Source organism: Halictus rubicundus, chromosome 7 (genome assembly GCF_050948215.1).
Source record: "Halictus rubicundus isolate RS-2024b chromosome 7, iyHalRubi1_principal, whole genome shotgun sequence".
Taxonomy (NCBI): domain Eukaryota; kingdom Metazoa; phylum Arthropoda; class Insecta; order Hymenoptera; family Halictidae; genus Halictus; species Halictus rubicundus.
The window spans coordinates 15,998,189-16,013,124 of record NC_135155.1 but is presented as its reverse complement, the minus strand read 5'-3'; the positions used below and the strand labels follow the sequence as shown (position 1 = coordinate 16,013,124).

At 38.0% G+C, this 14,936-nt stretch overlaps 1 protein-coding gene across 6 annotated transcripts; it reads left to right on the top strand.

Moving 5' to 3' along the window:
- Window positions 1-302: 302 nt before the first annotated feature.
- LOC143355735 (uncharacterized protein KIAA0513-like) lies at window positions 303-14,814 on the top strand. 6 transcript variants are annotated; one of them, XM_076790830.1, is made up of 11 exons: window positions 303-600; window positions 1,329-1,536; window positions 5,277-5,548; window positions 7,289-7,572; window positions 7,972-8,013; window positions 9,841-9,942; window positions 10,030-10,190; window positions 10,289-10,475; window positions 11,671-11,893; window positions 11,983-12,077; window positions 12,780-14,814. In XM_076790830.1, exons 3-11 carry the CDS (start codon window positions 5,277-5,279, stop codon window positions 12,842-12,844), a joined length of 1,431 nt encoding a protein of 476 aa, XP_076646945.1. In that variant the 5' UTR covers window positions 303-600; window positions 1,329-1,536; the 3' UTR covers window positions 12,845-14,814. The 6 variants fall into 6 exon arrangements, with proteins under 6 accessions (XP_076646945.1, XP_076646944.1, XP_076646947.1 ...); XM_076790829.1 differs by having other exon boundaries at window positions 5,274-5,548; XM_076790831.1 differs by lacking the exon at window positions 303-600 and adding an exon at window positions 680-1,151 and having other exon boundaries at window positions 5,274-5,548.
- Window positions 14,815-14,936: the final 122 nt, after the last annotated feature.

Sequence of the window (14,936 nt, the reverse complement as noted above, 5' to 3'; positions counted from 1 at the left end):
ATCCACTGCTAATGACGCAGGTAAGATGATGCAGGTTCTGGTCCAGGCTAAACATTAGACCAGAGGGCAGCACTATACCGGAGACACTAAAATCCCGGGCGTGAGCACTCTCATTTCCTCTCTGCCCCATATAGTGATCGGTTTACTCCTATACTACGTCTCTGGTGTGACAGAAAACTACATTGGACGATTGGTCTATACACATGCCTTGTTTGTGCTAACTCAAGAATGATTAAGAGGTGGAACCAATGTTATCAAAACCCGACATACTGGCATCGGTGCGTGATTGTCGACCGGTAAAGGTGATATTCTCGTGTGCTATTGTATCGACGAATTTCCAAAGCAGTCAGTGGTAAATCCTTAGAAAGCTGTATTGATCGCGACGGACGCATGCGTGCGGTATAATTGGATCACATGCGGGAGGATAATATGCATCGGACAGACAGCAGTGGAAACAACTGCGCTACATTCACAGTGCACGGTTTGTACTCAAGTGGTTGCGGTGCGAAGAATTGTTCATAGTCAGGCACGTGTCTCAAAGTGATTGTGTCAAAACCGTAGCTGGCTTCCCCAACTGGACCTTCGCTTCACCATTGAACGGTATCTACTTTTGATTGTTACAATAACAAACATATTTTCATTTTGCGACAACATGTAGCCAATATCTTGGAACTGAAACGAAAACATTGAAAAATATACTTTTTCCGGAACGAAACGTCGAAGCTTGATGTCTTTGGAATTTTAAAAATCAAATTCAAAGCTTTATTGTTTCTTTTTTTCCGATTGTATAATATTATGACTTTACTGAAATCAACGTAATATATAAAAAGATGAGTGTTGAATACATAACTGAGTGATAACGAGAACGAGATTGTTAAGGGAAAAGCTTTCCCTTGAAAACAAACGGAATTGCACATCACGTTTCATATATGTATTATGCGAATTGGCAATTGAGTAATGACCAATATGGTGCAGAATAGCACGTTATATGTAAAGCTGCATTGCAGTAATATCCTGGCTGTGTGTACCCGTCATGTTTTCAGTGAAGTCAGTCGATCGTTTGTTAACGATACAATCTCATTCGACGGTTCGACGGAGCTCAATCGTCTCACAATCTGAGTCGCTTTCCATCAGCTGTCATTATCATACAGGTCATCCAGTATTACATTTCTAAAATAGTGCAGCGTAAACACGGTGGAAATGTTTTCGAAGCCCCCAATTGCCCGCACCAGTTGATTTCTTATGGCCTTTCTAAAATATCAGTCTTGCAGAAAAAGTCCAAATATTTGTTAGTATTTCATTAGCACGTTACTTGTCCATATTTTTAGGTGTATGCTGCAGTAGATTGGCTACTATTTTTCGTTATTGTCAAGTTGTATGAGATTTTCATTAATGTGCTTGCGACTGGAATGGTAGAGCCATCGAAGAATATTGACTGGAACATTCATAAAATCGCAGTTAGAATTCCAATAGCCTTGGCATGCTTGTTGCACGATATTGCATCCGCCTCATCGCCACCTCCACAAATGTTCGTGGGTAAGTTAATTTGAAATTCTCGCGGTATCGAACAATGAATGGAGATGTTGGCACGATCGATGATCCACTTTTAGATGTGCCCAACAATTTTTAAAGATATTTTCGCGGAAATTTCACCTTACGGATTTCTCGGAACAATATGTGAAACGCAATGGAACGCGTACACGCGTCCCCAAAGATCATTCAGTTCATTATTATTGCTTTTAATAAAGAGCCCTTAAATACTGGTATTCTGGAATTTCGTAAAATGATTTTTCTAAGAACAGTTTGTATACGCTCCCGTTCTCTGCTCGTAACGTATCGTAGTACCATTGTAAAGTCATTAAATTTATTTGCAAATGCAAATGAAACATATCGAACAATACTTTCCTATTCGATATTTCCATAATAAAAACTCATGTGAAATTATACGTTTACAGTCGGTCCATAGACAAATTCTGAATTTATTTATTTAACATTCTTTAGTATATATTCATTCACATCACGTATATATTTCATACACATAGTCATTCGTTTCTATTATTAACAATTATGCGGGGCTTAATATCGATGCTACGACCGGTGCGGTTTCGGCAATCCAAGTTATCTGGAAAAACATCCGCTTTGTATCGCGTACGCTAATTGCAAAGTCCTCATTCACTTCGTCTACGTGTAACGAACGTATGATAACGATAACGTGGCGGTAGGTAATCGTAGCGAGCGTAACCGCCGGCACAAGTATCAGAAGCTACATCATACAACGCGGATGAAGTTAAAGGAAAAAGATGAAAGTATTTCTTGAGGACTTTACGCGTATTACGGTCAACTATTTCATTTCCTTATTCGTAGGAGCGTTTTTTTTTTTTACAGTGCACGGAACAATGTATAATAGTTTCTTACCACGTTAGTAGTCGCACGGGTATCCCCAGCAATTCCCGAAACCATTTCTGGCTTTACGGCTTCTCCGTATCTCACTGGTAATCGATGTTTTTCACTCTAGTTCCCATTCTATTCAGAAGCTTTCAAGCTGAAGAATACTGTCGATAATTTCTGAAACTCCATCCTCGATAGATCTACCTCCCTTCGCGATAAGGTACCGAATCCGCGATCACTAAAGAAACGCTATCACTGTATTTTGCGCGAAATATCTATACCAGAGCCCGAGAGAGTTCTCGAAGTTTTTAATATAAGCTGCACATTGAAATCTTGGAAACGTGGAACTTTTTCAAAAGAATTCTCGAGATATAAGTTCCGATGAAAGCAGACATAAAAATATGCTGAAAAGTAAATCTGAATGGAAGTAAAAGATTTTCTGCAACAGGATGTAACCGAGAAGGGGGTGATTTTCTACATGAAAAAGACGAATCGAAAATAAAGAATAAACTTTTTCCGTTCGAGGCTTTGTGTTCGAGAAAATCGAGTTTGAAGATCCATCGGGTTCGCGTGCTTTAGTCGGAAGTAGAATTGGTTGATCATGATCAGACGCGTCAGACGATTCCCTGCATTTTCAAACTCGAATTTTTCATTTCGAATTTTGCATTTTCAAACTCGAATTTTTCATTTCGAATTTTGCATTTTCAAACTCACATAGAATCACCCTGTGCACGGTTGTACCAACAATACCCGGACACCCTGTATAACGTGTAAACGCTGCTTGAATTTGCTTGCTGCCAGACACATTATTGATGACCGCAGTATTATGTTTGCTGTTTATACACAACGTTGTCATAACTTTTGTATGCATTACATTTCCGATAACATAAATTATTAGGAATATTGACGCACAAACTTTTGTTACAGAATTCCAGAGACTTTGAATGATATGTATTATTGTAATATATTTTTGTCACGGGCTCCAAATGTCGTGCAACAATGTGTCTAATGTGCACTGTCTAATTATAATAGTACCTCCACGTGCCGACTTATCGTGTTTGAAATATTACATGACTTTCCGTTACGGACATCGAAGCGATAAATTTACAGACTTCAAAGAAAGTTATACAATATTATAGAAACGAGTTTAAAAAAGCCCATTCTTACAAATAGCTGTTAGAATTTAATGAAAAACAATTTCGCAAATTTCGAGACAGTATGGTTATGATTAATATTAGATTATTCGGTAACGTCATTATGCCATCGCATTGACCGTTAATTCGCTTCTCTCTAATTAACAGCAAATGCCATATTCTATTATCTCTCGTATGAGATTGAATAGATATGTCTATAAATACCGCTAGCATTTGCCGATTGCCACTGATAATAAAATTCAATTCCAATACAAAAAATGTTAAATGTTACAAAATGCCACATGTTAAATGTCGAATGTTAACAAAAGCGTCAAGCGCAATCACTAATCTTTCAAATTGGTCCGTGTCTAATTTTGATTGCCTTTTAAATTGACAAGTACACACGCACACACATATCCAAAGATTTTTATATTTAAAAGTGTGCGCAAACGAAGTGTTTAAAAATTCTGTGTGAGATCACAGTATATGTGACTAAATGTTATAAATATTCAGAGTTAGAAATGTTGTTTCAACACCGATATCGATAAAATATTTCGACTTTATATGTATATTAGTGCCTTGTCTCCTTTTCGTACCGCTATCTTTATCGCTCTTCGTACAATGCTTCGATATTCCGCTGGCGCGTGTGCACGTATGTATACCTGCATACATACATATGTATGTATAAACGTCCACAGTGACCTACATTCGATCCCAATGCTAATTTCTGTTCTTATCCGAAATTATTGTCTTCTTCCATTTTGAAAGAAGCGAGTTTTTCCCGTCAAATAATTTTCATCAAATAATTGTTTGAAAAATTCAATAACACTACGTTGGTTTCACAAAGTCGAAAATTCGAGGGCGTTTTTATGTAAGGTTCGGTTTAAAAGAAAACTAAAAAAGGTAAAAAGCTTGCTCGCATGTAAGGGAAGTGAACATAACTGCAAGATATTTTTGGCACCGTTTTGAAAAAATTCTTCCGCTTGATTTAAGCCATCCGATGACGGTTCAAGAATTGCCGCAATTTCACTAGGAACGTTTCGACCGCCCACCCATGTTCAGCCCTGACCGCCTACATAGTGATTACCAGATTTTCTGCATTTCAAGCGATGGCTTGCATTGCGCAGCTTTAAAAATGACGAAGGATTAGAGAACGGCTTTGTTCAATAGCTGAAACCAGAAACGGAATATTTGTTGAATCTGACTAAAGAGTTTTCCACATTTTAAGTACGCAGTTATATTTCTCTATTTTAAAACGAACTTATCGTACAAAATTTTTGTTGCTGTAAACACTAATTTCAAACAAGGCTAATAAAATGAAACCATAAAATGAAACCTTTTTGCCGTGAAATTGTCATTTCTCATGCCACTACTATTAAACAACCATCAAAATAACATTCAGAAATTCATATATAACAAATTATAATTCGCCTGTTGAAATTCAGGCAAATAGAAAAAACATGGACAACTGACGTAAACAGAAAAATTACCATTGTGCAGATAACGATGCTACAAGCCAGCTGAAATGGTTGGAGTTCTGCGAACGTGAAACACTTTTTTCCATTGTTATAAATTTTCCGAAAAGTAACAGCGCTTGCGTAAAACTGACACAGTGTCCTCAGCGCACTCCCACTCTTCCATTAAATGTCTAGTTTATTAATGACTTATTTCCTTGGCTTTATGATGTTTATGAAGCGTGTGCTTATGATGTTGTTGAACTTTGAAGATGCTTATTACACGTGTTTGTTGTAGAAGATGGTAGACGTAACAACGGCTCTACCATCCACCGGTGGAGCGACCCTAATTGGGCGCACCAGAGGTGCACTCAGGTCTGTCAGGTCTGCGTTGGGAGGGAGCGGAGAATATCTCCAGGGTTTGGGAAACAGGATAGGCTCAGCTCTGAGTAGCAGTTTAGAAGAAAGCGAAATTACCACTACCCCGTCGACACCGCCCTCTTCGCCGCAAGCACCACCTCAGACTTCTAAACAGGAGGACCCCCTGGCCAGAAGGAAATTAAGACTCCCCAGGTACATCTCTGTCTAATAACTGTTCTTTTAAATGACTCCAGTCCTGACCAAAAGACCCGATGTTATTCCTATCATATTTCAATGGACATCGCCAACAGCGAAACAAATCAAATTTTCACCCTTTCACTTTGGATAGTAGGTGTCTAACAAATTTCAATTTTTTGTTCTGCGCGATTCAAATAATCAATCAACGATTTTGATTGTATAGATTTAATGTAGATTTGTATAGATTCTCAGGGGCAAAGTGAGCCCTCGCTCGCTTTGAATATTCCCATCGTTGACGCCCCTGTAGATCCAGAATCGCCAGATTAGGGGAATTGACTAGAATTGAAGGGAAAAAGTTACCCCCTGTCTCTCTGCCAGTACCGGATTAGTCACATAACATTGTGACACGGAAGCGTGGGGGAATATTGTCGTAGAAGGGGACGGTAGAGTGGGGAGACAAGTCTTAATCTGGCGTAAACCTAATGCAGTGCTGGGCCCCTCAAACGCCCGCTTCCCCCATCAACCTTTCTTGCGTGCAGCGCGCATCTTCGTGGCTACTCGCGATAGGCGAAGAGCGTCCTTTCTCCATGGTAACGGCCCTTACTAGAAGGGGACAATGGGTGCTACGGTGGGGAGGTTTTGGCTCAATCGAGGCAAATGTACCCACCACTGACCTAATGTTTAGGCCAGAGAGGAAATGAGAGTGCTCACGCCCGGGATTTTAGTGTCCCTGGTGCAGTGCTGCCCCCTAGTCTAATTTTTAGCCTGGACCAGAACCTGCATCATCTTTTTAGCCTGGACCAGAACCTGCATCACCTTTTTAGCCTGGACCAGAACCTGCATCATCTTACCTGCATCATTAGCAGCGGATTCCTAATAATGCCAGAGTGGATGCTACTTCTATGTTAAAAGAGGCTCTTCTATGTAGGCTCTGATCCAGCCTAAAAGATGATGCAGGTTCTAATACAGGCTAAAAAGATGATGCAGGTTCTGGTCCAGACTAAAAAGTTGATGCAGGTTCTGTTCCAGGCTAAAAAGATGATGCAGGTTCTGTTCCAGGCTAAAAAGATGGTGCAGAAAAGTGGGGACACTAAAACCCCGAGCGAGAACATTCTCATTTCCTCTCTGTTTAGGCTTTGATGTGTCGGACGCTACATACTGTGTGCGTCCGCTTTAGTCAATAGAGCAACTAGAGCCGAAAATGCGTGTGATTCCATACCGTAGTCTTTCCACGAGACTTCTTGCGAGGCACGCAGAGTAAATACAACGGTATATTTTCTAGTTACATTATGAAACATGTTCGAACAATGAAGAAAGCGAGACGCCTTTCTCGCATCAATTTTCTCGAGCATTTTTCAATTTATTCGGAATATTAAGGGTCTCGAATCAAATCTAACCACATCGCACGATGCGAATCGACCTTTTTCCTTTGGAAAGACAGAAGGTCTCAATTGAGAAAATAATCATCCACGATGATCATCGAGAATAAAAAAGATGTAAATTCAACTTAATCCTCACTGGGCCTTTTGCAAGACTGTTTCCATTGACAAGCTTTACGGTAATTTATACAAATATAAATCGAATAAAGATGCGAGAAAAATGAATATCTATGTTTATAACGATTTATAATAAAGCGCCGTGAATTTTTTATTTTCAAACTGATTTATAAGTAAAAAAGGAAAAAAAGATTGATCAAACTGCACGGGAAAGAATTTTATTCGGCGGAGTTAATTTTTCACTGTCGTCCGCTGGCAGATTCGGGGCTGGATTATCGTACGAAGACTATGAAGCGATGGCGAGGCACAAATTGGAGCGTCAGGGTAGCGCGAACATGTCGAGATGTTCGCGGAAATACCCGCCGGGCATGACGTACGAGGAAATAGCATCCTCGAGATCAGCCACGAACAAAAAACAGGACAATAAAGTCGAGGAAGATAATAGCCCGGATAGAGACAGCCAGGAGAGCATAGAACCCCTTCAGGAGAAGGATATCAAAGCCACGGGGCCGGATCCATTTGATAAATTAAATTACAAAGCAGGTGAGTAACGAAGTGGATGTTTCATTAAAATGATTAAGAAGATTGCATAACCACTCGGAAAAACATGAGCCAATTTTATCGACGAGGCTCCTCTTTTCCATGTTTTGCGAAATATTCATTGCATACCGGGATCTACGCCCAGAAAAGAAAATATTTAAACGTTTTACAGTAAAAAAAAATGTTAAACTGTACCGAATAGTTTAATGAAACTACGAGATATTTTATTCATTGTAATTCATAGAACGGAAATAAGGTTTGCATCTCTTTTGTGTAAACTTAGGATGATTGGGAACACGTTATTTTTTTTTTATGAAAAAGTTATTTCTCGTCGTTATTTAACGTGAAAGCGATTTTTTATTTTTATAATATAACATATGTCACTGTTTTTTTGTCACAAAGCCAGGGCCCCGAACCGCTATCAGACGGTCGTTTTTCGTTTAGGTAAATGAACGTTGATGTGAATGTATTGTGAACCACAGCAGGCGTCATTCGTATGCCACCAAAATCCTTGTGTCAACCTCTTCCTGCTGCGCTGAGGGAAAAGTTTCATTCGGAATCTCGTCTGCGTGACATTTTCACTCGCGCGTTTTTCATTAGTAGTCGATCGGAATCGATATGCGAAACAGAGATAGCAAAATTCGTGGTACAATCGAAAAAGCTTTATGCTAAAAATACTTCGAGCGAAATTTTTTTTTTCATTTTCAGTTTATTTTAAATGGTCCTTGACGTGACCTTGGCACTTGACGTGTAATTTGCTCCGTATGGAGTTACAATTTTCGAAACATCAAATGTGGGAGATAATGTTAAAAACAATAATAAATCGCAAGCTGATAAAAAGATGCAGAGAAAGCACGTATGTCAAAATATTTGGAGAGAAAGCGTAACAGAAATTGCATTCATTGTAACTGGAACACAGCAAACGTTAAGCAGTAGGTGTAGGATTGCAAGAAATTAGAGGAGTCACACAGGAAAAAGTGGATAATGGGGAAAAAACTCGAGGAAAGTGATAAATTAGTTGAGTCATACTATTTTTTTTTTTCATAGAAAGTAATAAACTGTTATACTGAATTTATAAGAAATTCAGAACTTGAGAAATATTTTATCACAAGAATGTATTACCTACAAACCGAATTCTCACGTGAGAAATGTTTGTTTTATGATAACCACGTTTCTACATTTCCACGAAGAACGTCATCGCTTGTACCTCGAATTTTGGTCACCTTTCTTGCGTGGCCGTGGTAGCTGATATGTCGAAGCTTTCTCTTCAGTGCGGACACAATAGTGTCTATTTAGACTCATGCTGATTGTGTGAAAAATATTTTCCCTTGGTGGAAGGATGCTTTTGAACGCTTTCACGCGAATTCACCCTCTGCGTAAAGATGTTGTTCATACTTTACTGTTCGTTGTTGAGTAATTCCAAGATGTAGTTGGAATTTTGTAAAATCACACGCTTTTTAGTATAATATAGCCAGATAACCGATTAACGTATAAAAAATCCGGCAGATGAACGATTAATAGGTAATAAAATCCACCTGCAACGAAATTATATATTTAGTCAAATTCCTGTATAAAAATTGTTAAAATATTTTCAAGCGAATTGATTGATACAAGCAAATATGCAAAACGAAACATATTTAATTGGTATAATGAAATTCTTTTAGACACAGTCCGAGATAAATAATTGCTCAATTATTATGATAAGTTCGACGATAATTTTTCAAAGAAATCTGTCGGAACGATTCATTGTTTCTAACTTATTCTTAATTATGCTGGAAAAATGTTCACCTATGGATGTTCAGGTTAGAATTGTTCGCTTTAGGATCGCCGCGTACTCGAAATTGTTTAAACTTAAAATGTTGCGCTTTTCTGCAATCCGCCGTGTACCCTAAATTGTTTGAACATAAAATGTTGCGCTTTTATGTAATCCACCGCGTACCCGAAATTGTTTAAACGAAAATACTGCGCTTTTATGCAATCCCCCGTGTACCCCGAATTGTTTAAACGCAAAAATTTGCGCTTTTCTACAATCCACATCTTGAAAATGTGCGATTAGATTCTAAATGTGTTATAGTAGGGTAGCATCACTGTACCCTTCTTGTTTCTGTAGACGTTTCTGCTTAGACGCGTCCTTGGAGGTGTTAAAATAACAATAATGCGATATACCATCCTTTAATGTGATACACGCACCATGTTTGAGTATCGACTAGAAAATTAGTAGATATGCTAGTAGAAATTTAGAAGAGTGTTTCCTGTAGATTGTTATTTCAGATATGCCTTGTAGCAGTGACTCGACGAGCGATCAAGATGGCTACGGACCTAGCACGAGTTTAGATTCGAATATGGACGGTCGTAGAATGTGGCACAGATCAGGTACAGATTATTTTAACGAGTGATTCTCAATTATTACTTCACTTTGAAATAAAAACAGAATGCAACCTTGACCGATTGAAAATTTAGGCTCATCAGGATCAGTTCAATCTTGGGCCTCCAGTTTGTCGGCAGACAGCCAATCGGAAGAAGCTGCCGCGGACTTCATGAAAGCCTTCGTACCTCTTTTGTTCGACGCTCCAAACGCCGTTGAACAAGAACAGAAAGCAAACTTTGGACAAATGGTTCTCGTACGTATCAAGAATCTGAATCGCCGACGCGAAACCAATATCATACGAATAACTTCGATCCAGTTGTAATAAACGACACGTTTCTGAATGTTTTGCAGACAGAGTCTGGTAGAATATGGTTCTCCCGAGTGGTGAACGCGAGAAGAGCCCGCCCTTGCGTCACAGAGGCCTCGTTTTATTCCTTAGCGCAACATTTCGCAGTGGCGCTTTTCGAATGCCACGAGGCTGACGATTTTGCACCAGCGAAAAGTCTTATGAACATGTGCTTCACGTTCTACCACGAAGGTACTAAAATCATTCTTCACTTCCCCACTCTGTTAAACGAAACAAAAGAACTTCTTTCCTTCCTAACAAAAACTGTAGTGATTTTGAGTGTAGGCTGCATATTTTCTACAGTTAACAGTATTCAAAAGTTAGAGACCAGGGGTGACGAACAGTGTCGCCAGATCAGGGGACGGAGCACGAATTGAGGGGAGAAAGTTATAGGTAGAAGGGGAAATTAGAGTGGGGGAAAAAGTCTTGATCTGGCGACACTAGTGATGAACTAGCAGCTCCTGAGCCAGTTGTGGCTCCCATCCCCAGTCTTCTCTCCGGCTTTGCCCCCTCCACTTGGCTGCTGAACGGAAGTGGAAGAGTCAGATATCATGTCCATCACTCTGGCACACGGGTTAGGTCAGAAGTGAGAGAGCTGCTCTCTTCCATAGTGAGAGGACCGTCGCATTGGTAGTGGGCGTTCTTTGGCTCCCATTGGAGAAGAAGTTCGTCACCCCTGTTGTAGACGAAAGAATCGAGTCTTCAGAAATTTCTATCTCGATAATGTCGTCCGAGTCGTCGTCTTGATGGTTACGAATTTCTTCATAAAATGTAAAGCTTTGTAGTTTGCAATTTATATTTTTACGAAAACGTTTATAGGATTGATTAGAAAATTTTATAGGATCGAATAGAATTCGTTTAATTCTGGAAGGTCTGATCTACTGTCCGTGCCTCACGAGAAGCCCTCATTCGCTCCGCCTATCCCCCCCACCGTGGACAAGACGTGCCCCATCCATTTTGACCAATCAGCTCCGCATTCCTTTCACAGGACTTCTTGCGAGGCATGCACAATACTGGTCCGTGCTTCGCAAGAAGTCTCAAGGGACGGCACAAGGGCAAAAGGGATCCTCGCTCGCTCCAGTGTTTTGGCTGTGACGTCACACAGTACATAGTATGTGCGACCGCTTTAGCCAACAGAGTAGCTAGAACTGAAAATACGTGTGAAACGGGGCGTGGCCCTTCCACTCTGACCAATCCTTTCATGGGACTTCTCGTGTGGAACGCTGAGTGCTGTAATCAGTTTTCCAATTTGGAAAATGAATTTTAGTCTGCGTATTTACCGTCAAATAGAAAGAGCAGCGGAGTAGGATAAACATAAACGTAGAGTCAACGCAGCGTGGCATTTAACGTGTTAATTGCAATTCAATTTAATGTTTCTTGTGGAAAGTCGAAGTACCAGGCCTAGAACCATACCGAGAATATTTGTATACGCATCTGCGAGTGCAACCGATTTGGACATCGATGAGATTTTGGACGGCAGCATTTTTCGACGCAGTGCAATGCGAAAGAGCTTCGAAACCAGTTCCCCCAAGACCTAAATCTCTAGATCAGGAAGCCATCGCTGCCGAAGATCGCAGGTTCCAGGCTAACATCGTGTTCGGTCAATTAGGGTAGATACACTTGTTAGAGCACAGTTTAGAATTTTGTTGGTGTTCCTACTTTCTGTAGTTTTAATTTTTAATTGGTTGGATTTTTTTAGAACATTCACGTGTAATATGCACGCATTCGGCCTGTCACGAACTCTGTGCTTAGAATTTCTTAGGAAGCAGTGTGTAATTGCTAATTTAACGAAAGGTAAGACCCTCACTCAATACGTGTTCGAAAATATTTATCTGTGCATCTGTGTCGCGACAATTTTTCATCAAAATTTATTTAAACATTACACACGACTTCACAAGTTCTCTTTACGTATACGTACTTTTTGTCATTTCTTTAGAATTAGTGCAGCTAACAGAAAGCAACTACTTTAACAATCTAGAGATAATTGTATATGTTAATTTTCCCTTTAAAATAATTCGTTCTATTTCGTACCATATGTATGAATTTTTCTTGATGTAGTTAAATGTGAGTAGCAAAATTCGAACTCGTTCAGCACTTTTAAAATGGTGTAGTAAATACGAGAATATTTTAATATTTTTCCTTGATAACTATTTGCTATGAATATTAGTGAATGTATTCTAAGAAACATGTGCAAGTAGAAGTTCTGAGATCACGATCATTATTATGAAAACTAATGAAATATGAGTATGAATATTGAAATATAAAACTAAAATAAATATAAATAAAGTTTCTCGAAGATTTACCAACATTTTAACATTGTTTTAAAGCGTTTTCTGAAGATACTTTAATTTTTCTTAAATACTTAGGTGTTTCTATTTATGTATACCATCTGGAGCAACCGATTAGTGTATAATGACATAATACAGGTCTCATGAAATTAGTATATTATTTTCAAACTACGTCGTTCTACACAGAGTTTTTTTTTTTATTTTACAGACCAGGAGAAAATGTTACGTGACAACATAGAGAGAATGTATAACGAAACTGAACCTTGGCGGTAGTTTCGTTCGATCGTGTTCCTACAACTTATGGAAATAATTTATGCAAATGATGTCCAGCGTTTCAATTGCGATTTGCGGACACCATCGATGCGGAGTCAATTACTATGTAACTCCAATGGCAAGGGAAACGTTCGATTCTGAAAAGAAAAATGTCAATTTCATCGAGTAATAACAGTCAAAATAAGAATGAAACAATACGAATTATAACTTTGAGTTTGAAGTACAAGGTGGTTCCTAACGTTACTTGTATAGAATTATGGAAGTTTTATTGAAAGTAGAATCTTTAACAAATTGTAAAAGTTGTTTCATGATTTTCACTCGCTTTCATACCACTTTTCATAAGAGTGAATTCAACTGATTTACTTTGTTCAAGAAACTTTATTGATCTTTTAGTGAAATCCCCTGAATTCGAGCCACGTTATAAGTAAACGAAATTTAAGGAATTTTGAAGTAACAATTCTGGAATAATAAGAATTGATAACAATATTCAGATAAATGACAACACTTCCATGTCCCGAATTTACGTAAATTATAAGTATAAACGGACAATAAATTGCGCGAAATGAAGCCGTATTATTGGTAACTGTTTCATAGAAATCGGTGATAAAGTATGTATATTTCTGTATCAGCGATAAATAAGACGAATGCTTCACTAATCACTGCTAATTGTTTCTGCGATATCACGATTTATGATTCTCGACGAATAACGGATAATTAGAAGCCAAATTTACAATTTAAAATTAACATTTCAATAAATTTTTTAAGATCGGGTAGCGTCTAGATTGTCTAGATAGATTACAAAATACCAGGGGCCTCTTGCATAATTGAGTCAATATTATTTGTTACATAGTATACTTAAAAACGTTTGAAAGTCCTTTCAAATTTTCAAGATCACATACGGAAAGAAAATGTAGAAGCTGACTTGTATATTGCATATTTATTAATGCTGTGAAATTTTATTTTATTATGTAATAGGCCTTCAAGAATAGTTTGCAGATGAATATTTATTAACAAAGTCACAATATTACATTCTACTAAAATGGTTTTACAAATATCTGAATTAAATTACCCAATTTTATTACAGATACTAATTTTATCATTTACGGAAATCCTACTACAATTTCATAAAATTACAACAGAGCATTGTAAAGCTACATAATACGCCTATCGTGAGAAGCAAAAGTGTTCGTATGGAATGAATGTGAAAATAAATTTTTACAGTAACATGGGAGAACTTACAAAATGCTGTGACTGAGCTTGTACCTGTAGACATTGTACATGTATTCGATATTGTGCAATATTAAAGATTACTCTATTTGGTGTGGTTCAAAAAGATTTCCAAACATTACTATAATTACGCAATTAGTAAAAATAACTAGAATACATAAAATGAAATAATCCAAAATTGTATTTAACATGCCACGTATGCACTTGCATAGTTCTGATATAATGTATAGTGATCTACAGCCCTGTACTAAAATTTCTACTGTCTTTACAACTTCAATTTCCAGGCGAAATTGTTATTGAAAGTGCATCGCATCTATCAGACATTAATGACATATTGTTAAACGCACTCCTACTACAAATATTTATGTAAAAATGTTCAAGTCGTGTACGCAATAACTTCTCCAAGTTAATGTACATTCCATATTGTTATTAATATAAGAAACTATATTTTTTTATTTCCATGATCCTTCTATACGAATACTTTTCTTAGCTAAGCATATTCTGTGATCACTGTAGCGTCGTTCTTTTGTAAACATTTATTAGCAGCATACATTGAATAAACTTTCTTTTGCAACAGTCATGTAAATAAACAAACAACGCGTGTATATTCAAAGACATATCACTGAATCAAAAAATACGGAGCTGTATGTACCTTATTTTGTATATCAGTCTGCACGTCATTCAAAGATTGTTAGTAAACAAAGAGAATCATCAATAAACTTCTTGACCATAAAAATTGTAATTTTTGGACCAAGAAAAGGTGTGTTTCGGTTAATAATTGAAAGGACCTTACCAAAATGGTGAAGGTGGTCCCAGGGTGAACAAGGAAAGCAATGAAGGCCCACCTTCGCTCATTCCGAGCTAG

Coding starts and splice junctions, on each gene's coding strand:
- LOC143355735 (XM_076790832.1), top strand. CDS start 5,277: ATGGTAGACGTAACAACGGCTCTACCATCCACCGGTGGAGCGACCCTA. Junction 7,573..7,971: donor TAAATTAAATTACAAAGCAG/GTGAGTAACGAA, acceptor TTTGTCACAAAG/CCAGGGCCCCGAACCGCTAT. Junction 9,943..10,029: donor TAGAATGTGGCACAGATCAG/GTACAGATTATT, acceptor TTGAAAATTTAG/GCTCATCAGGATCAGTTCAA.